This window comes from Micropterus salmoides, unplaced genomic scaffold, assembly GCF_014851395.1.
Source record: "Micropterus salmoides isolate LMB-PRFRI ecotype aquatic unplaced genomic scaffold, ASM1485139v1 Ms_hic_scaffold_11, whole genome shotgun sequence".
In the NCBI taxonomy this organism is placed as follows: Eukaryota; Metazoa; Chordata; class Actinopteri; order Centrarchiformes; family Centrarchidae; genus Micropterus; species Micropterus salmoides.
In genome coordinates, this window is record NW_024040152.1 from 5,699,824 (window position 1) to 5,722,652 (window position 22,829).

Genomic DNA, 22,829 nt, shown 5'->3' on the forward strand with positions numbered 1-22,829 from the left:
TTGTTGTTCAAGAGCTAACATTAAAACATTTGTTTGATGGGAGATGGGTTAATCTCTCTGTTTGTGATTGTATTTCGTCACTGATGGGATCAGGATGTGGAAATGTGTGTTTTACACAGCAATTATTGAAAATTAAGTGCCGTTTCACCAGGAGCCAAAAACTACACGTACATCAGCTTTGAGGTAGATGTTGTTAATTTAGCATGGAGGGAGCTAAAAAACAAGGGGTTTGGAGGTTTTTCAGACTTGCTATGCCAACAAGTTTTACGGCTACATGCAATATCTGCAAAGCCAATGTTTCAAGGGGTGGTGGCAGCACTGCAAAATCTAACACAACCAACATAATCAAGCACCTGGTATCGGATCAGCTGATGCCTGAAGCCCAGGTATTGGTATCGGGACTGAAAAAGATTGGTGCATCCCTACAGTCTTGCTGCCAGAAGTACTCACTAGTATATTAAAACACCACTAAAAATAGTCCCAACACAGGCACTCATATTTTTAGTAAAACTACAGCTGTTTTAGGAACTTTATTTTAAATAAGACTGGAAGCAGTTAAAGTTTTTAAAGATGTAGGTCTTCAGTTTGAACCAATGGGTTTGGGACCATGAGTACCACAGAGACGGATGGAAAGTCACAAAGCGTTAAACTAATGCATTGTTGGTTTTGTTGCTAAGAAGAAAAGTAGCAATTATTGCTTTATCCATTAATAAGCAAAGGTTTCTGTTAAACCATTCCTTTTCAACATACAGGATACATCAGGACATACAAAAGGTGGTCTTACCTTATCAGCCTGCTGGGAGTCTGTGTCAGTGTCAACCTTCTCTGCCTCTGTGGTTTCTGCAAGTGACACGTATGGTAGAGAAATTAGCATGACATCTCAAACTGGACAAGAGGGCTACAGAAGTTGTGTTGCAACCTGAATTTTATTGCAACTGTTTATTCCAGAATTAATTAAATTGAAAAACAGAACGCAAGCAAGAAACGGGGTGAGATCGGGTTGAAGCAAAGAAATTACAGATCAATTCCAAGTGTAACAGAAAGCAGCAACAGTGACGTGTTATCCTGTTTAAAATAAAATTAATTTATAGATTCTCTGAAGGCATCAAACTTGTGTTCAATGGGTTAAAAACTTAGGACAGAAAATTAAGGTCAAAAGCATTTTAAGTGAGCAGGGAAGGGTGTTGTGTGTGCGCGCGAGTGTACACACACACACACACACACACACACACACACACACACCACATGTGTACGGTTGAGTGTTAAACCATGTCACGGGTGCACTTGAGCATGTGTTAAGGGTCTGAATATTGATTGTGTGATATGGGTGTGTGAGAGAGAGAGTGCTTCAGGCCAGTTGAGGCACTGAATGCATTTAAGCTTATTGATTGCAACTGTGGCTCTAGAGGGCATTCATTTAGGTATAACAAATGATTTGTATTATGTGGGAGTGTATGTGTGTGTTAGGGTTGTGGGAGAGTAACAACTGAGTGAAAGGGAAAATATTTCAAGAAAGCAAAGAGCAAAACAGAGATAAAGAGATAAGCATATGATAGTGTGATGACCCAGTTTTCTGCCACCCCCTCCTCCTACTCCCCTGCCCCATCTGCCACTGATGTTTTAATCCACTGGTTACCACGTCAGTATGCATGCCAATATTTTTATATTGCTCACCCCTACTGGTATAAACGGGCACGTGTAGCACGTTCACACATTAGGACAGACCAATAATCTTTAGTATATATTCAGGTGAAGAAATACATCATTTTTCCTCAAAGGAGGATATGAAAAACAGGACAAAGTCACAAACACAGCAGTAATCTGTATCAATATATACTGTTACTATCTGCTGCCCTCCAGTGGTTACAATACACAATATCTAACACCAGCTTATACAAGTCATTTCTTTTTTCAAAAAACAGAACACATCTACATTTACACACTTTTACCCTTTTATATATGTAATGATTTTTCCTGTCTGGTCAGAAGACCTTAAACAGCTCCTGTTTCTATCCCTCTTCATTACTCACCAGTCTTTTCTGGCTCCTCGGGGGCGGTGCCAGCGATGCCGCTGCTCTCCAGACCAAAGGCAGGGTCCACCTTTCCTGTGCTTCTGGCCGCCTCCTGCACCTTCTTCACGTGAGCCTCTACCAACTCAGCCGGCACCTCCTCACGCACACGGGAGAACTCCTCTGCAGACAGAGCGAATAAAGTCAAAACATTTATAAAGAGCTTGTTGAAGTTGTGTGTGTTTTTCTTTTCCTAGCGAATGTGTACTTGCTGCAGTATACAAATTACCCATACAGGGATAAATTACGTTTAATTGAATTGAAGAAATGTATAATAGTTTTGCATCTCAATTCAAGAATTTGAATTTAGGAACAGTCACTAATGTGATCACTGTGAAAATATTTCTAAATATATATCCAATATCTGTCAGTTCCATACCAGTGTATATTAACTTTTTCCACGTTTATAGGTATTTTTACACATTGCTTTAAATGTAAGGAAGGAATTATAGGCATAATACTTCATGTAAAAAAAATGCCCCCCCCCCATCTGAAAATCTCTAATTTGCAGCTTTTTAGTAGCTCTCACCTAGGGCTGCCCTGGCTGCAGCCGACGCCACTCTGGGATCAACCACAGAGGCCAGGAAGGCTACTGTGCTCATGACAGGATTTCCAGACTGGCTGAAGGGTATGGGCTGGTAGGCCAGAGGGCCCAGGGAGGCCTCTGTGCTTTCCATGTATGGATCTTCAATGGGCAGCCGCAGGAAGTGCAGGATACACTCGTCCTGGGTGCGCGAACCAATGTGCTCAGACACTTTGTTCCAGTCATCCTTAAACATCTCCAGGGCCTGGAATAGGTAAGGGAGTGAAATTACAAGTTTTAGTAATAATATAATGAAAAGTGGGAGGATTTAAGTACAGATTAAAGGGTCATAAGGTAAAAGATGGACGACATACAACAACCATCTTTTATTTCCATCACTATTTATGACTGGTTGGAGGACTGAGTATCAGTGCTCAGCAGCCAAACACAATCACAATCCAGAGTATTTTATAACAGGTTTGCTTCGCTCTCTAATCTGTTGTGAGACTCACCTCCAGCAGCAGTAGTGTCTCTTGCTCGGTCCATTCCCTGGTGGAGTTGACCGCTTTAACCTGTAGGGCACCAAAACCAAATTATCAGTAACACAGTTAAATACGACAATAGGTGTGTTAGCAGTATTGTATGAAAATTCACAAACACGTTTCATCCATTGTTGTCTATAGCCTCCAATAGAAATCTTCTCACCAGCTAAAAAATAAAATAATGTGGAAAACATACTACATGTTAAGATAGTTGTGTGCTGACCTTGGGGTTTTTCTTGTTGTAGAGGTCGGTGCGAAGGCCAAAGTTCTGCAGGTCGATGGACTTGTCTTTGCCTTTGTCTGCAAAGTTGGGCATTTGCTGCGGAGGGGGAATCTACAGGGATGAAACACAGAATGTGAGCAACAATGTGTAGGTAGTACTGTATTAGTGCCTGTGCGGATCTTTCTATCAGTGTGTTTTACAACAGTACAGCAGAAGATGATGGAATCCAGACAGGACTGATGCTACATTACAGTGCAGCGGTCATTTTCATTCATGTTGCTTGTTTCCCTTTCTCCATTTTACAAACTCCCTTCATCTATCACTAACTCTGTCTTGTACATCTTAGTCAGCCTTACTGGTGGGGGTCGGTGGTTAAGGGGCATGAGGCCAGATGGTGTGTCAGCCAGAACGGTGAAATGGGGTGTGGGTGGGGGGCCCATGGGCAACGGGCGACTGTCAGCGTCGACCTGGTAGTTCACCAAACCCCACTGCTCCAAGAAAGCATGAACCCTGGAAACAAACAATGAAATTTAATATTCTTTTATTTCACTCTTTTCACCATTTTTCCTGATTTCTCTCAATTAATACATAAAAAGTTTGTTAAATTTTTCATCAAACCATTAAAAAGGCATCATCAGTTTTGTTTCCACACCTAAAGGGGTTTCCCAGTAAGTGTCATTTTATTAACTAATATACAGTGACTTATTTAGTTGTTCAAAGAGTTGCTGCAGTATTTATCATACTTGAGACCAACATTTAACCACCACAAATCATCTTACACTGTTCCACACCCAGTTCCAGGAATAATAACTAACAGCTATCAGAGAAATCCAAGAACTAGTTCATAAGTTGTTCCTAGCTTTTCTGGCCACATTCAAATGCAGATCAAAAAGTCCTTCATCATAGACATGTATATTATTTAAATATGGGCATAATGGCACACAATTTCAGACAGTCTCTCCTGGAAGACCTCAATTCATGTTGCACTCGTTCACATAAAAAGTGAAAGAAATGGTTATATAAAGAACTAAAGAAAGAGAGCTAGAGAGAGCAGTTCACACCCAAGCTCCTTTCTTGCCTCTGCACCGTGGGCTTATCACATGGTATATTGGTCCCCCTTAGAAAAAGCATACTCTGGTATGACCTCTGTGGCACAATGACTAAATTACAGGATTTAAATAGTAAATGGACTGTACTTGTAAAAAGCGTCTCTCCAGTCTTCCGAGCACTCAAAGTGCTTTACACTATATGTTAGCGTTGTAGTACTCGAGACCACTTTTTGATGGTCTTTGTCTCGTCTCGGACTTGACCGCCTTTGTACTCGTTCTTGTATCGGTCATTGAGGACTCGGGATTTTATTTCAAGACCAGAACTTTGGGAATATCAATGAATTGCTTTTGCATTGTCTGATTTGTTAACATCCTAACTTTGATTGGATGTAAATCTTATTGCTTCAAATGCAACCAATACCCCTAATTAAACATGTGTTGTTCCCGTTAACGACAGTAACCCCTCCCCGCAATGCTTACGTTGATTTCAGCTCTTAGTGTTTGTATGTGGGTGTTTTAATGGGAAAGTGGATCTTTCAGGTCAATTTGAGAAGTACCTATGATCTCGCAGCCTTCCCATTGGATTGGGAACTTTGTTTATTAAAGAGGTGTTATTATGCTCATTTTCAGGTTCATAATCTTATTTAGGGGTCGTACCAGAACAGGTTTAATTTTCAAAAAACGCCATATTTTTTGTCATACTGCACATTGCTGCAGCTCCTCTTTTCACCCTGTGTTGAACGCTTCGTTTTAGCTACGGAGTGATCCATCTTGTCTCTACATGATCTTTGTTGGGAGTTGCACATGCGCAGTTCCTATTTAAGGGCTACTAATACTGTATTTATCATCCATAAAGTTTTAACTGAGCTCTGTCTCTACATCACAGGAACAACTTTATGTCCACTGACTGTCTGGAGGGTAGCTAGTGTTTGGAAGGGAGAGGAGAGGTTTGTGCTGCAGCTCAGTGTTTTTCCACCGGTGTTTTTGAGGGCGTGTTGAAGAAGCCACCTGGCGAGCGTTATATGAAGCGCATTTTGCTTTCATCCCTGCGATGTCACAGGGATGAAAGGGAAGCAGCTAGACTACAAACGAGCTGTCTGCAGTCAGTTCAGAACAGAGCTTTCTGTGGGAGATGGGAACTCCCTTTGGGCTGGACTTTGGGCTTTTTGTAAGCCTATTACATGCACAAAAAAGGTATATAACTCAATAAAGGAGAGGGAAAAATCCACAAAGCATAATACCACCTCTTTAAGGGATTTTACAACCGTTTGCACACATTTACGCAACTTTGACCAAAAGTTTATAGAAATTATTTTATGCAGCTCTTAAACCGAGTGTTTCTGTTACACGGAACTAAACTGTGGCAACTTGCACAAAACGAAAACAAAAGTTACAGGAGTGGTGCACCAGCTTAAGTGTCGTGCTTATCTGAGGCTACTGTACACTGGCTAAACTATGGCAGAGGGGCCAAACTGGGAAGCTTTAGTTCCACCAAAGAAACAGCTGAAGTCGGCAGTGTGGGAGAATTTCGGGTACACCAAGTCTGACCGAGGTGTTTATTTAAGAGGTGACGGATCACCTGTTCAAAAACTTGCCTTTAAAAAGGTTCCTGCTAAAGGAGCACATAATTACATTAAACCTGATGCAGCACCTGCGTGATCTCCACCGAGCTTTGCACGCCCAAGTAAAGGTAGGCCTAATACATTATATTAAATAACGTAGCAAGTTGGTAGGGAATTAAATATTAACGTGTCAGTTACAATCAATGCCGTAGTGGTACCACTGCAACAACAGCCCTGCCTGCGCTATGAGGCCCATTATTTTCAATGGCTTGCGCCGCGCCCGTGTGGTTTGTTGCTGGGTCGGGCAATGTGCACCGCATGGTGAGCAAGTTCCATGCACTGCAAATCGCTTCTTTTCTGAAAGGGCCTTTATGGAAGACAGAACGTAGTACTCTGCAGACCTTCAGTCTCTGAACATTTAACGTTACATCAAGTTGCCTTCTCCTGTCTGTGTTGAGAAAATGTTGCCAGGTATAAAACACTAACATAACATCAGGAGCTTATAGACTTTCAGGACTATAGGCTACCAATGAAATGCATTTCAGTTAACACTGCACTCAATATAATGTATGGATGAGAGTTGATGACAGTAACAGTTCAGTTTATTCCCCTCTATCACAATTTCCCCTGGTGGATAGAAGGTAATATTCCTCTTATATTAATAACACTTACATATTATAGACATATAATAGTTAATGTAATTAAATATTAAAAATCAACTCAAGTAATTACTAGTGTTGTGAAATTAATTAATGCATAATAATCGTGAAATCTGTAATCGTTCCATCCCTACTTGGCTCACCTCATGATGGCACAGACATCCCCGGTCAAGTTCCTGCGACAGGAGGTGGATGTGAGGTACTCCTGGGGGTTTAGCCGATACGTGTCAATCATGAAGTTACGGTAGGCAAGGAATCTGTTGAAGAGTCGAGAAGAAACACGAGATTAGAATGACAGGAAACCACTTTGGATATCACTTTGGGCCTGCAGCAAGACGTCGAGCAAGATTTAACTTGAAACACGTATGGTGGTTAATGTATTTTGTAAACGTGTGTGGTTGATGTACATGTGTGTGCTTGTGAGAGATTGTAAATAAGCTCACATCTCTGGAGTTTTGGACTTGTTCTTTCCATTGAAGAACTCGGGCAGGGCTCTTCTCTCAATTTCATGGATGCTAGCAGGAATAGAAAAAAATATATAAAATTCAGTTTAACCATCAATTATTTTAAATAAAAGATTGATTGAGGCTCCTTGTTATTTGCTACATTACAACCTGTTTAACTATTATTCAAAAGAAAATAATCTTCTCAAACCTACAAGCATATTTAACTGGCATAATAGTGACTGTGACCAATCAGTTGTTACATACAGTTAGTGATTTAAATAAAAAGATTCTTCCAAGGCCTTGTACACTTCTTAAAATTAAATGGATGTACACACATGGTATTTGTGACAGAGGCCTTAAGTTCTCATTACATAAAAAGCAAAATCTAAAAACGAGCACACCAACATTTGGGTAGTGCTATGCGTTTATCCTCATTCCCCAGCCCTTACCAATTGTAGTCAAACCAAGCAGCATAGCTGGGGATGATGATGTGGTGAGTCTGCTCAGTCACATTGTCCTCGCCAGCGTCCATCAGGCGGTTGATTTCAGCTTTGCTCTGTTCCTCATCATCCTGCAGAAAGAAAGAAATAGTCAGACTGGTCAGTGTCACAAAGAGAAGTTCTGTGTGAACAGTACTGGGAGGAACCAAGTGATGCCAATAAAGAACTTCACAGGTGTTATGCCGAATTCTTCATGCCTGCCGAGAACTGCATGAAAATGCATAACAATTCTGCTTTTAAACGCTATACAATTCTTTGTGGGGTTCATATCAATCAAGAATCGTTAATATTTTATTACACTTACAAAAAGTACCATTCCTGGAATTTCAGCAAAAACATGTGGCATTAACCGCGTTTAAACAATGTGAACAGCAAAGTGTTGAAAAGGACCTTAAGAAGTGAATGCATAATTCAGCAAAACAGATTAGCTGAACCAAAACAGGCTACCTGACGAGATTTACATCCACCTCTTTTTTCAGCATAAAAGAGCGTTACCACCCGCGAGGTGCAGTTCACGTCAGGCATGCACAATTCGGCACCTGCGTTGCAAAACTTCCCTAGACCTGGTGGGAGCTGATCATTGTTCTAAGCTCACAGTAAGCTCACGCAGTCTACCGGAGGAGAGACAGCGAGCAAGTGAGAGGATGTGCGGAGCGAATATGTGGTGCGGAGCGAATATGCGCAGTGCAGCGCTGCAATCAAAAACGTAAAAATGGGTTGCCAAATTTACTACTGCGGCTATTAATCTACGGGCCCGCCCAAGTAAACCCTATGTGTGGGAAACATATAACTTGATTTGATTTATAAATTACAACAATCGTTGGTAGCTGCAGCCCTACTGAGAAGCCAGGCAAACTGTCAGCACAAATCGCCTCCCTCTCACCCACACAGACCCTCATTATAGGTTTTATAAAGACAGAGAGAAAGCCATCAATCAGCTTACCTTTCCACCAGACAGCACCGAGTCATCTTCCATGTCATCTGGAAAAAATAAAAACAGGTTTCAGTTGAGACCCATCACACTGGCCAATACACATTTTTAAGAATTGGTTATTGATCTGAATTCATTCATGTAATCCATACACAACTAATCCAATCAATTGAGTTAGATGCATACCCAAGTCGGCCACATTCCCTCCTTTTACTGGAGTATTCTCACTGTCTTTCTTTGAGTTGGCTGTGTATGGAAGAAAGGAGAATGATTACATGAGTGGACTGCTAAAGTGCTAAAATGCTAAAAACATTTAAAAAAGAATAAAAAATTGAAAGACTGTATAATTCAGCCGTGGGCATGAAGGCATTAACGGCACTCTGGTTTGCAAAAGAGGACACTAAAATAGATAGAGTGAGAAGCAGTATTTGTGTGTGTGGTTGGGGGGATTTTTGCAAAACTGGGACATCACAGATGGGACTTGGTCTAAAAAGAGCCGTTTTGGTAAGGATTGTGTGTTTGGTTTTAAAGGGAATCTTTAAAAGGACAATACAGATCAAGCTCCTTTCATCACATCCTCAGGCTGACTGGAGAATGGTATGTGTGTGTCTGCGGAAGTGACAGAGCAGGATTTTCAAAAATTTCATTCAGTCCAAATGGTCAAGCTATTTGGACTAAACAAAATTATCCTTATGTGGTAATATGACTTTGTTCTGTGAAACACCTGTTTTCTGTTTCAATAATGAAATCGGTTTGTGATTTTGTTAAAGTGAAGGCATATTACCACACCAAAGACGCTTTTCCAATAGTAGAGATAATCTTACACTTATGGGACAGTCCAGCTACAAAGCTCACAGATGGTATTTTGCTTCATTTTAAAGCCAAGCAGGATATGATGCAATTAATAGCACAGATCATTTGACTGACATTTTGACTGCTCATGTATTAAAAAGGGACTGTCCATCTTAGCACCACCTTCCCATACCATTCTTGGACATGCTGCCCTCCTCAATGCTGGCACCAGCTGAGGAGTCGTCCATGTCCTTGGTCATATCCTCCTCTGTGTCCTCCTCTTCGCCTCTGTGACCCCGTCGCTTCCAGTGAGGCCCCGGGTTCCTGACACCAAAGAGAGAATCAAAAGGTCAGTTTATTGCAACACAAATCTCATTTAGTAATTCAGTATATTTTATGAGAGCAGCTCAAACTGCTCAAAATATCACAGGATTCACACAAAGGTGTGAAAACTTCCTCAAACACGTTCTTTAGCTGTGCAAACCATACAACAAGCATGGCTGTCATTGTGTGTTTGGATTATTGTTTCTCTGCCAATGTCTTCTTGTGTTGCATCATTTATTTTTAGTTTCCAGTGCAGAGAAATTTTTGATGGCATTCTAAATAATACCTTCGGTGATTTTCTTCTGGTCAACAAATCCTTTAAAATACTCAAAACTAACAAGTCCAAAAACTATTAAAAACACATCAATGGACCACACTGACGCACTTGGTAACATTTTCCTTCATTACCATGAACATGGCAACTGTAGTTTATTTGGAGTCAGTCCCACATACATAGTCCTGTTGCCCCAAATACTCACTACAGCACAAAATGTGTATTAATTCACCACTTAAATAGTCTTACAGTGGCCTGCTGTTTAAGACATTACAAAGAAAAATTAAAAATGAAACTGTGTACTTGTGACCTTTTTCTTCAACATTTTCATTAGAACTAATGAGCTTGGGGCCGAGTGCCACAGAGAGGGTAGGAAAGGGTACATACATTGAATTTGTTTACTAGAAGAAAAATTCTACATAACTGCAGCATCATGATTCAAATATCAGGTTTCAGATTTTCAAGCTCACTTACACAAATCTGCTGCATGGATTTAATATTGCTCTCTTTTTACAAGCTGGAAATCTTTGCTCTAATATTTAAAAATTATCAGAAATTGGCCTCCTTACCCCTTCTTTCCCCCCTTCTTGCGGGATTCGGCAGGGGTGCTGGGCGGTGAGGGCGAACGCCTCCTCTTCTTGCCAGCAGAGTTGGCCTTGCGCTCCTTGCGATCGGGTGTACGGGAAGACTGATCAGACAAACCCCGTGTGGCGCAGGGAGCGAAGGATGGAGGATGAGAAAGAGCAGCAGAATGAGAGGATGGAACGGTTGCACACACAAGGAGGGGAAGCGGTGGAAGGACAAGACAGGAAGGGGGGAGGGATGCCGTGGTGGTGGAGGAGACGACCAGGGTTCCTGTATACTGCCCTCTCTCAGAATAGCCTTCACCCAATTCCTCATTTCGTTTGTGCATTGTGATGAAAGACTGATCTCCTATACGTTATCTTTAGCAGACAAGTCACCATCTAACTTTTGTACTGTTTGCTTATCTAAGTTTACATCCTACAGTACTTGGTTTTTTACTAACTTATTTTAGTCACTGTGCACTCTGTGAACCACCACATCTGAATCAAACAGGTTTGTGATTAGCTACCCAATTTGTTTTAAATTAAGTGAGAGCGTAGAAACAGCTGCATGGCCAGTTAGCTTACTGTTAGTGGAAGGTACTTCTATGAGGTGTCACTGAATTGGCCAAGATAAAATGTAGAGTGAAATAGAGTGAAAACTAAATATCTTGCCCCTTCATTGAATCCTTCACATGCCATCTAATTGCAATCATTGTATTTTAGTTTACCAGCTTCTTCCCCCATATTTTTACATCCTAGCAGAAACCCTGAAATACATTAGAATAAGACAAAGAGTGAGGAAAAGTTTGGAAAGGATGTGCAACAGACAGACAAGAGGCCAGACGCAGACGAAGGAGGACGACACACATTCCACAACTGCATGCAGCAAAACAAACTGCCAGCAAAAACATTAACTTCTACACAAAACTGCATTCAGACTTAGTTTATAAATTTTTACATTTATATTTTTGACTAATAGCCAATTTAAACATTCAGTGTCTTTTGTTTGTTACAATTATCATGTGGGACACAATCAGGAAAGTTGTTGCAGACATTCTAAACAACAAAAAGTGGTTTAAAGCTCTACTGGTGATCGAGGGCGGGAGGAGGATACTACTTTTAGACCCAGACGTTCCAAGCCTGAAAATCTCTATTGCATATTTTTGGGACCGCACAAATACCTACCTCCTCCTCTTTGGGGAAGATCCTCTGGCGGAAGTGGACTGGCTTCTTGTTCTCGTCCACCTCGTAGTCTTCTTCATTCATCCACTCATTGAAAGCATCTGTGTCTAAAACCCACTTGGCATGAACCTGAGGGCGAGAGGGAAGGTGCAGAGGTTGTTTACTATGATCGAGTCTCAGTGTGCTCATCATTTATTATACATTCTTTATCCTACTAGAATCTGATCATGCTTTTACACTGCTGCCCTGGTTTTCCTTGGTTTCCTAAAAGAATGGACTTAATGTTTCAGATTAAAACCAGAAAATTTGTAGGATTTTAGTGATAATAGAATAATTATTCAACTTTTAACAAACATAAAGTGCACTTTTAAAGTTTATGGAAGAAATGTCAGCATTAACTGTAATCAAAGTATCACCTAAAAATCTGTTGCTGCTGGACACAATGTTTAACAAAAGCAGTAGTCAAAGTAAATAAGATTCATGGCCTCACTTGACACATTTTTTTGTTTTGGAACAGCTATGTCCATTTTGAAATTTAACTCCTTATTGCTCACCTTCCATGGTCTGTCAGTGCTGGGTGGGTCCTCCACGTCGCCATCCACCTCGCTGGCTGAGACCCAGGTATCATAGCTAAAAAAAAACAAAAACAAACAAAAAAAACAGCCATGGGTCAGCGATGAGTACAACAAAGATGAATGGACATGCTGTCTCTAAGACTGTAACCATTAACCAAACAGGCCTGAGAGAGATTGTGTTGTTAAGCATGAAACTGATCATTATTTCAGTTTATAAAAAATTAAAAGTCAGGAGATTTATTAAATGGTTCACAGTAAAAAATTGTACAATAAAACATAACATTCAGTCTGGATTTTACAAAACCTGGATTATTAAAATTTTAACTATTTGTAGCACAAATGTTCTATAGCACTGTTAGTTTAATTACTAGGAGAAATCTGAGTGAAAATCTGTTTAAATCAATCTACTCCCTTAAAAAAAACCAACAACAAAGAAGTAAATAAATATAAAATCATGAGGACATGTCAGAGCACACTTCCTGTTTTCTCTGGTTAGATATACCTTTAATGAAATTTAAATGTAAGGTCTTTTTGCCCTCCTTCATCTTTACCAAGTTGTCAAATAAAGAAAAATCTATGAACCTCTGGTGAATGACAGACTAAGGAAAAATAAGATATGAAAAGATGTTCAGAGCTGAGATCACAAGGAATGAAAAGTGTGCCCACCTGTCTGGGGAGAGACCCCAGTGCACCAGCACCTGCTTGTCTTTCCTCATAACAGGACGAAGCCACTCATCTGCAACACACACAAACCAATGCAGACATACAAAGTTCACACAATAACCAATAAACTACACAGAATACTGAGTATTATACAAAAATGTATCTACTGTAAAACAAAATTATCAATAAGATTACTAGTCTCATATTTAGTTGTTATTCAAAGAAATGTATTCCCTGAATGTATTTTAAATTACGCACATAAACTGAATGTGGGACTCAATTATCCCTAAATATATTATGAGATTACCTTCTTCTTGTTGGGATGGCGAAGGGTAAATGTGGTGGGTGGCCTTTGACTTATCATCAGTAATGGAGCCCTGGAAAGGACAGAGTGAAAAAAATAATTATAATCAGAAGGAGCTTTTTAGCTATGTAGTGTTTTACACATACAAGGAATTTGTTTTAGTGTTAAGGTGCTACACGCAGACAGACATACAGCTGACATAAATAGATATAGAGAAACAACCAAATACAGACAGATATAAAGGAGCTTCCTGTTAGAAATCACAATTTTCTACTTCAGCAACAAATTCTTTCATTGGCTGATTTGATGCAATACGTTTGGGCTCACCTGGTGCCTTTTGATGATGTCTTTAAGCTTACTGGCTTGTTTCTGCTCGATGTCCGGAGACAAGAAGACAGTGGGCCGAGTCAAGCAGTTGTTCTAAAAGTACAGAAACACCAAGTTGGAATCAGAAATGATGGGCTGTCAACGATTGAAGGGATGATCAGCGATTGGGTTTTCATGTGCCGATATTAAGGCGATTTTACCTAACACCCTATCAGAGCTAAGATGAAAACCTTCTCTAGAATCTGCACCACACAGCAGTGTTTCCCATTTATTGATTTATTTGTGACGACATGACACAATATCAACGCCACATGCTATTTAATATATTTAAATCATAATTCACTGTGGAGCTGCGTGCAGATTCACTCAGCACCTCCACTTGCTCGCTCTCTCTCGCTTTTTCTCTCTCAATTCAGTTCAAATTAGCTTTACTGGCATGAATGTAACAACAACATTGCCAAAGCATTATATATACACACAACATAAGAACAATCAGCCCCATACATTTCATTAAACGAGTAATTAAAGCACACCTAGTAATTGATTCTGTGGGAAACACTCTACTGTGCATTTACGGATGTTTCTGGGAGTTTCTTTTAAAGCTAATAAGCCTATTTCTTCCATGCTGGCATTTCACTTGCATGCTGCAACGTAACATCGCCCCCTGGCAATCAGATTGCCAGTCGGTGATCTCAAGTAGCCATGATTAGACGATGTGAAAACAGAGAAGATCATCCAACCCTAATCAAAAACAATATTTCCTATTCCAGAAATGTACGTAAAAAACGATCACTGCTCATCTGTCCATGCAGATTGGTTTGGTTAAAAAGACTTCAATGAATAGCTGAAATGATACAAGTACTTCTGAGCATCTTACTGAGGTCTTTCTGTAAGTATAGATCATACCTGGACCAAGTTCTTCTCCACATTTAAGAACATTTCCACGTTCCTGTCCATCCGGGAAGGATTCTGCAGGTCAAATCTGCGCCTGGGAGTGGTTGACAAAGAACAGTAAGACATACAATAAGATGTGAATGCAACCGTCCAGCACAGTACAATAAGCTAAAAAAAACTGCTCCAGAGAGAATTTCTGGGGTAAAACCTGAATGTTATGGTACCAGGTCCTGTATGATTTCCTACAGTTTAGGGGTGTGGGAAATAATTGATTTTAAGATGCATCACGATGCGGACTTGGACGATTATGAATCGATTCACAAATGTCAATAATCAATTATCTAGAGGTTAATTGATAACATAATGTTGACGGAGCGAAAAAGGCGGAACTCGGAAATGAGGAAGTGCAGCTCCGGACCGTTGGACACGTGTGGTTCTCTCTGTTCGGCACAGACAGACAACTGTTGATTGAATGAGTGACTGCTGCTGCTAAGCTATAACATTATATAATAAATAATAATATATAAAATCAATGTGCAACTAACGTTAATGACCCGCACACACTGTGCAACACAGTAGCGCTTAGCTAGTGTCCTCTCATCATTCTTCAAAGGACAGCTACGTAACAGGCGGGCAGTAGGTGAAAAATACATATTTATCCTTTCCGTATTACAGCCCTCATAATCGTAATGAGGTGCCCAGAAATTCCCACCCTTGAGGTGATGCATCAGGGAACCGAATCGTTGACCTGATAATCGTAATCGAATCATGAGACCAGTGAAGATGTACACCCCTGCTACAGTTATCATCAGCGCAACAAATATCATCACAGAGTTTTGTAAGAGTGAAAACAAGAGCGTGATAGCAAAAGCATGAGATTCTTTGTCATGACAAAGCCACTTAGTTTATATTTCAGGACTAAGTGAGGGTCAGCACCAGTCTTTCTATGGAAGTTACCACAAGTCAACTCACCACCCCTGCTCGCTCTTAAACTTGTAGACCGACCCAAGGATGTGACACAGAGCACCTCCTGCCTTGAAATCCAAGAAACACTTGGCCTATAGATAGAAGACGAACAATGAGGACATGATGTTTCAGCATTGCAGGTCTATTAATTAACCATGAATTTCATAAATGCACATACCACAAAATGTATGTTGTTTTCATAAAAATACAAAATGTATATGCTTACAGGTAGCTTGGTAAGAGCAGGATTGTTGACCCTGCGCCCAAATGCGTCCTCCTGGAACTGCAGAAGTTGAACCACCAGTCCCGCCAAAGATTTACTGGAGGGTGAGTCATTCTGGACATACTGGGACCAGACAGAGATAAAAACATTTCATTAACACCAGTGAAAGTGAAAAACACACACAAAGACAAACACACAACAGTGTAATCTAATGTCAACAGTTAAGAGGGAAACGTCCACCTTCAAGTGGGGCAGCAAATAACAATAACTAATATATCAGTTACTTTGTTGAAAGATATGAACCAATACCATTTACAAGTAACAAGAGCCCAAATCGACTTCCTAAAATTGTTTCAGAAAAATGGGAATATACTCTAAACAACAAAACTGAGTTTTCATTTTTATAACCATGTGAAGTTGCCATCATTGCTAATGCAGATGCATTTCATTTTAAGTATCCACTGAAATGTGTGTTATCACTTGTTGCCTTCCACAGATGAGGTCAAAGGTCACTGTCAATAAAGTCACCAGGCTTGCAGAGGTTCAGGGTCTTGCTACAGGAGGTTTCAAAAAGGTAGATATTTGCGTTTCAACCATCCTCCCATCTACCAAACCTGGCACATTCGTGACTTTGATTTTCCTGGCCACAGATAAACTTCCACTCCTGCTGTGGCACAGAGCTACAATACAGCAAGGAGAAGCAATCATACATGGATGGAATGGAAAAATAGGACAAGTCAAACTAAAATGGGTGGAAAGATCACACATGACCCGGTCTATTTATAACAATGACAATGTCAAGGAGACCCACTTCTAATCTTCAAACACATCCTTGGCTATTTTAGGTACTTTGACTGAATGTAAACAAAATCAAGCCAAACATTTGGGTTAGATTTTGTGCAGAAAGAAAAGTTTACATGTTTTGATCCTGTTTCAGGTGTGTTTCTGTGTTTAAAACGCAAGGTTCCAAAAGTGCGTCCACAATTCCATATCTAGGTTTATTAAATTTAATCTTATTTCTTACACATAACCGTGTCAGTGGGATTGAATGAGAGCATGAAGAGACAGGAGGAGCATTCTTTGTTTGGCTAATTTAGTGGGCGAGGGAAGCATGCATACTGTCTGGTATATGCTGCTGTGTTGACAAAACTCAACACAGCTTACTCTTCAGCACAAAAATATGACTTCGCTTGCAAAATGCACACAATTATATGATGATTATTTTCTGACTACAATGTTATTTCAGACGGAATAAAATACATGTTAGATATATTTTGTTATTAATATAATAAGCTGTTGGGTCGAACGAGATCTCGTGACTAGTAACATTTGGTTAGCTTCTCGGGCCTTTGCAGCGTTGATACGGTAGTCTGGATGGGATTGAGTGAATTAAGAAAAGTTGTAAATATAGACTGAACAAGTACAGTTGCTGCAACGTCCATCTGCCGCTCGTTTGTAAACACTTCTCCCCCGAGCGTGTTTATTAGTATAACGACACTGAATGGCCAGTTAGCTAGCTAACAGTGCGTTAGCTAATTGATAAACAGCTTCGCTCTAGTAAAACTGGAGCCCGTCTATTTTGTGACATACTAACACGAACATATAAAAACGATGTATCACCTGTAACTCGAAAACGTTTGTATAAACAGCCTAAACTTGAGCTATAGTTAGTTTTGTGTGACAGCAGCTAGCTCGGATAGCAGCGCCCATTGTGCCAGCGGGACGCGGGCCATCATAGAAATCAATGGAGAACCAGCTAGCTCACCTTCTTGTAGTGCTTCCCGATCCACTGCCGCACCGTCTCAAACTGGGCTATCGTCTCTGAACTTTCCCAGAATTTTGTGGACGGACCGCCGTCCTTCTTTCGTCCCACTGCGATCCCGCCGCCGACCGGGCCAGTGGCCGGTCCGCCAGAGCCCGTTCCGCCTGCCGTTGTCGCCGCCGTCGCCATTGTGTGTTTTGTTCGCTGCGTTGTCTTTCTCCTCCGCGGCGTCGCTCGCTCACCGTGCAAGTTTTCGAATGATACTGCGCAGCCGCAAATGTGTTGACTCTTTTCAAGTCTCGCGAGTCACGATATTAAAGGGCTTATGGGAAATGTAGGCAACTAGGGAGGTTTTTCCTTTGCACTTTTAAAGTTACACATTAATGCGAGTTTCAAGACATATTTATTCTATAGGCTACTGTTTTGTCCTTTTCTGTTATCCTTTATTACTTCTGTCTAATATTTTATGCCTTGTTTTTAACAGGCATTTTTTTTCTCTGTCATAATGTTTGCAAATAAATCTTTTTGCAATAAAAATAGGGGAGACTGGGGGCACTGCAACAAGGGACAATTGTAACACTCTTCTTGCATTTAATTTAATATTGTGGTCTTGTCCTTATTAGACATCAATTGTATAATTTATTAGTGCATCTATATGTTTCTTGTATCAAAAGATGACTATTTCAAGTCTGTGAGTTATGAAGGAAAATGTAAAACATGTTAGATTTACCCCTGGTCTCCCTTACTTTAAAACATTTTCATCTTTTACCCTCTTTGAACACATACAAATAAACATATGTTCCATCTTTTTGGCACATCACTGTGATTTTGTTTTTGCACACAAATGTTTTGTGCAGTGCCTGAACACAGCAGAAATATTGGTCATTTATACGTGAGCTTACTATGATGCTATCGTTAGTGAGTTATTATGAGTTATATAATTAGTTCTGTTTACAATAAAAACTGCATTAAAATGTTGTTGTTTTCTATACATATATATGCACACACTGATCAACAGTAAATAATCTCATTCTAATAACTGGTACAATTGATGAGTTCTACACATTTTACATTAAAGCAAGCCTAATGCATTTCCTCCCACTGCATCTTTAATACATTAGGGTCATTCAGTTTTATATGATTACATTTAACCAAAACACCATCAGTGTGAGCAGAAATCAAACACATTTTCAATGCTTCTCTAGCAATTTGTGGGCCTTTTCTTTATTATTTTGTCCCCACACTTCATTGCTTGTTTTCCTTTTTAGCATCAATATTACCTTGAACAAAGTACACAAATTATCTAACCTAACCGGGAAATTGTTCCTTATATGATCCACCCGGAAGAACATCAGCTATATTGCTATTCTATAATTTTACTGTTTTATCTCTCTGTTTATCAGACCAGAAAGAACTACCATATTTTGGGGGAATGACTGCAAGGACAGGTGACATTTTTCAAAACAAATTAAGTCTATAAAAGAAACAAAAATAACAAAAGTGCGTTTTTACATTGTTGCAATGTTCATTTAACTAATGTCATAATGTAACTTGAAAACATAGCAATATTCATCTGATTTACTTAACGTTAGAAGAATAAAATAATGTTACATTAACTGTATGTGAGAATGCTGCTTTTTTCTAATCTAATTTTGAATCGTTAATCTACAATTACAAGGCTAGCGCCAGACAAAATCAAAGGGAAATAATCATGAAAAGTTGCAGGTCCCTGATCTGCTTGATAGCAGAAATGAGTCTACATACAAGGAAAGTGAATCACCTGTGGTAAATCATCAATAAACAGCTTGTGCCATGATAAGATGTGCACATAAATGTCCCTGTGTGGTTCATATCAAATCATATTCATCAACACAGCACAAACAAAGCCAACACCTGTCTGATTCCAACACCAACAATCTGGTCGATCACTTCAATCATATCTGCTTGTCGTCACTAAATATTACTGCTCCTCTAAAGGTTAGGCCTACGTCTAAAGCTAGTAAGCAACCCTGGAGAAATGACAGCATTCACAGCCTAAAAAGGGAATGCAGGAAAGCAGAACGCAGATGGAAAAAATCCAGTCTCCAAGTCCATTACCTCAGTCTGAAGGATTTATTAATTAACTACAATAACATGGTTAAGGATGCAAGAACACACTATTTTTCTGAACTCATTACTACACATAAACACAATCCCAGGTTTCTGTTTAAGACTGTGGATCAGCTGGTAAACCCAACCCCTCCTTGTGCCTCAGCTGGAAGTAATGATGACTGTGAATTGTTTTTATCTTATTTTACCAATAAGGTGGTGTCAATCAGAGCCTCTATTACCCCCGTGGCCTCTTACTCAGAGGTTCCTCACCAGCAACAACAGAGTTTTAACCAGTTTTATCCCATCGACTTGTCTGAGCTTTTAAAAACAGTATCACAAATGAGAGTGTCCTCCAGCCCACTTGATGTAATACCTACAAAATTTTTACTGAAAGTAATAGATTCTGTTGGGCCCCATTTGATCTCTGTTTTCAACAGCTCCCTATCTACTGGTGGTGTCCCTGATTATTTTAAAACGGCTTGCGTGAACCCACTTTTAAAGAAACCTGGTTTAGATCCTTCCCTCCATCAAAATTTTAGACCAATTTCAAAACTGCCTTTTATTGCAAAGATTATAGAAAGAATTGTGTCCAAACAGCTGCTCACTGTACTGGAAAATAACAAATTATTTGAAAAGTTTCAGTCTGGTTTTAAGAAGTACCACAGCAAAATCCAGAATAGAATTTAAAATCATTCTTCTTACCTACAAAGCTCTTAATGGTCAGGCACCATCTTATCTTAAAGAGCTCATAGTACCTTACTACCCCACCAGAGCACTGCGCTCCCAGAATGCAGGGTTACTTGTGGTTCCTAGAGTCTCCAAAAGTAGACTAGGAGCCAGAGCGTTCAGCTATCAAGCTCCTCTCCTGTGGAACCAGGTTCCAGTTTGGGTTCAGGAGGCAGACACCATCTCCACATTTAAGAGTAGGCTTAAGACTTTCCTCTTTGATAAAGCTTATAGTTAGGGCTGGCTCAGGTAGTCCTGAACCATCCCTTAGTTATGCTGCTATAGGCCTAGACTGCCGGGGGATTTCCCATGATGCACTGAGCTCCTCTCTCCTCTACTTTCTCTCCCTCTGTATGCAACCTTATCCCATTATTGCATGTTACTAACACAACTTCTCCCCTTTCTGGTAGTCTTGTGCTTTCTCGTCCCTCTCCTCTCTCCTCCTATCACTTCCTGCAGGTTTTCTGGCTCTGGAGCTGTGGAGTCTGGATCTGTGGCTGCGGGTCGCCTGCTGCCCCCGTGTTCCTGCTCGACACCCTCTACTGCAACGACTATTGTTGCTAGTCTTATTGTTATTATAATCATTAACATTACGATGGTTACCATTAACACTATTATAAATATCTGTACCATTTTTCATTTAGTTTATAGCAACATTACCTTCGCTGTCTGTACCTCTGTGTGTATATTGTGTAGGCTGCCTCCCTCCCCTCTCTCTCTCCTTACATCCCTCTCTCTCTCTTTCTCTCTCTCTCTCTCTTTCACTCTCTTTTTCTCTCTCTCTCTCTCTCTCTCTCTCTCTCACCCCAACCGGTCGAGGCAGATGGCCGCCCACCCTGAGCCATGGTTCTGCTCGAGGTTTCTGCCTCTTAAAAGGAAGTTTTTCCTTGCCTCTGTCGCCTAGTGCTTGCTCTTGGTGGGAACTGTTGGGCTTCTGTAAATATCATCACAGAGTATGGTCTAGACCTGCTCTTTTATGAAAAGCGCTGTGAGATAACTGTTGTTGTGATTTGGCGCTATATAAATAAAATTGAATTGAATTGAATTGAAAGCACTGAGACTGCCCTGCTTAAAGTCACCAATGACCTTTTAATGTCTGCTGATGAAGGTATGTGCTCAGTCCTGGTACTCCTGGACCTTAGCGCTGCTTTTGACACCATTGATCACAACATCATGTTAGACAGACTGAGGCACTGGGTGGGGATCTCTGGTACGGCCCTAGAATAGTTTTCATCCTACCTGTCAAATAGGAAGTTTTGTGTGTCTGTAAACAACTATGTCTCCTCATTCTGTCCAGTTAAATATGGTGTGCCTCAGGGGATGGTCTTAGGACCCATTTTGTTTTCCTAGTATCTGCTTCCCCTTGGACTTATTATCTATAAACATGGCATTTCTTTTCATATTTATGCTGATGACACACAAATATACTTGCCCGTCAGATCCACAGACCCTCGAATGCTGAGTTCACTTAACAACTGCCTTTGTGAAGTTAAAAAATGGATGTCAAATAATTTCCTCCAGCTGAACTCAGACAAAACAGAAATCCTGGTCATCGGGTCTCAGCAGATGGCAAATCAAATACTGCCATCTGCTGGTTCCCTAGTAAATCACATTAAGCCTGTGGCAAAGAACCTTGGTGTTTGGTTTGATAGTAATTTAAATTTCGAGCAGCACACCACAAAGCTTGTTCAATCATGTTTTTATCAACTTAGAAATATAGCAAAAATTCGATCTATGTTAACTTTTAAGGAAACCGAGACCATTTTACACACCTTCATCTCATCACGCCTGGATTATTGCAACAGCCTTTTCACCTGTTTAACCCAAAAATCTATTGATCGACTCCAGACTGTCCAGAACTCAGCTGCCAGGCTTTTAACCAGAACAAAGAAATATGACCACATTACTCCTATTTTAGCTTCATTACACTGGCTCCCAGTATGTTTTAGAATTGACTTTAAAATTCTATTGATCACTTTTAAAGCTCTTCATGGCCTCTCGCCTTGTTATATTTCTGTACTTTTAGTCCCATATGCACCAGCACGTACCTTGAGATCCTCGGGCAGAGGTCTGTTGTCTGTTCCAGAGTCTCGACTGAAAACTAAAGGGGACAGAGCGTTTGCTGTCAGGGCCCCGAGGCTCTGGAACAGCCTGCCCGAGGAAATCAGGTCGGCTGAGTCAGTGAACTGTTTTAAGTCCCTTCTTAAAACATACTTTTATAGGAGAGCCTTTCCCGATCTTATTTGACTTTATTTTATCCCTTTTATTTTATTGTATTTTACTAATTTTATATTAATTTTTCATGCTCTTATCTTGTTTTTTTGTATTATTCTTTACACTTGTTAAAGCACTTTGTAACTTGTTTTTGACAAGTGCTCTACAAATAAGGATTATTATTATTATTATTTTGCAAGTCGAGGTATGTGGTTGTTGTTGTGGGTTCATTTATTTTTGACAGTTACAGACATGTAACACACACGTAGTTTGTCATTTATTTATATTAATTGAGTTCATTTTTATGCACTTTGGACATATAACTTCTGAAACACAGATTGTTGTATGTCTGGCATAAATTTCACACAGTAATAATGTTGACAATGCTTATTTCTTCAATGTAAATCTATTGTTGACTCTATTCTCTGCCTTAACCAGAACA

General features: G+C 40.1%; 1 protein-coding gene across 2 annotated transcripts in view; it reads right to left on the reverse strand.

Moving 5' to 3' along the window:
- Positions 1-17,604, reverse strand: part of smarcc1a (SWI/SNF related, matrix associated, actin dependent regulator of chromatin, subfamily c, member 1a) — a 32,416-nt gene extending 14,812 nt beyond the window's left edge. The window contains exons 1-22 of one of the 2 annotated variants that reach the window (XM_038710566.1): positions 17,360-17,604; positions 15,598-15,717; positions 15,378-15,463; positions 14,418-14,499; positions 13,512-13,604; positions 13,188-13,257; positions 12,884-12,953; positions 12,197-12,272; positions 11,646-11,771; positions 10,464-10,582; positions 9,490-9,620; positions 8,691-8,750; positions 8,517-8,554; positions 7,523-7,644; positions 7,071-7,142; positions 6,771-6,884; positions 3,714-3,867; positions 3,358-3,468; positions 3,105-3,164; positions 2,599-2,857; positions 2,031-2,192; positions 785-840 (exon numbers count right to left, since the gene is read on the reverse strand). In XM_038710566.1, the coding sequence (XP_038566494.1) occupies positions 785-840; positions 2,031-2,192; positions 2,599-2,857; positions 3,105-3,164; positions 3,358-3,468; positions 3,714-3,867; positions 6,771-6,884; positions 7,071-7,142; positions 7,523-7,644; positions 8,517-8,554; positions 8,691-8,750; positions 9,490-9,620; positions 10,464-10,582; positions 11,646-11,771; positions 12,197-12,272; positions 12,884-12,953; positions 13,188-13,257; positions 13,512-13,604; positions 14,418-14,499; positions 15,378-15,463; positions 15,598-15,717; positions 17,360-17,545 (2,367 nt within the window). In that variant the 5' untranslated portion in view covers positions 17,546-17,604. The remainder of the gene's footprint in view (positions 1-784; positions 841-2,030; positions 2,193-2,598; positions 2,858-3,104; positions 3,165-3,357; positions 3,469-3,713; positions 3,868-6,770; positions 6,885-7,070; positions 7,143-7,522; positions 7,645-8,516; positions 8,555-8,690; positions 8,751-9,489; positions 9,621-10,463; positions 10,583-11,645; positions 11,772-12,196; positions 12,273-12,883; positions 12,954-13,187; positions 13,258-13,511; positions 13,605-14,417; positions 14,500-15,377; positions 15,464-15,597; positions 15,718-17,359) is intronic. The other variant, XM_038710567.1, reaches the window with a different exon arrangement.
- Positions 17,605-22,829: the final 5,225 nt, after the last annotated feature.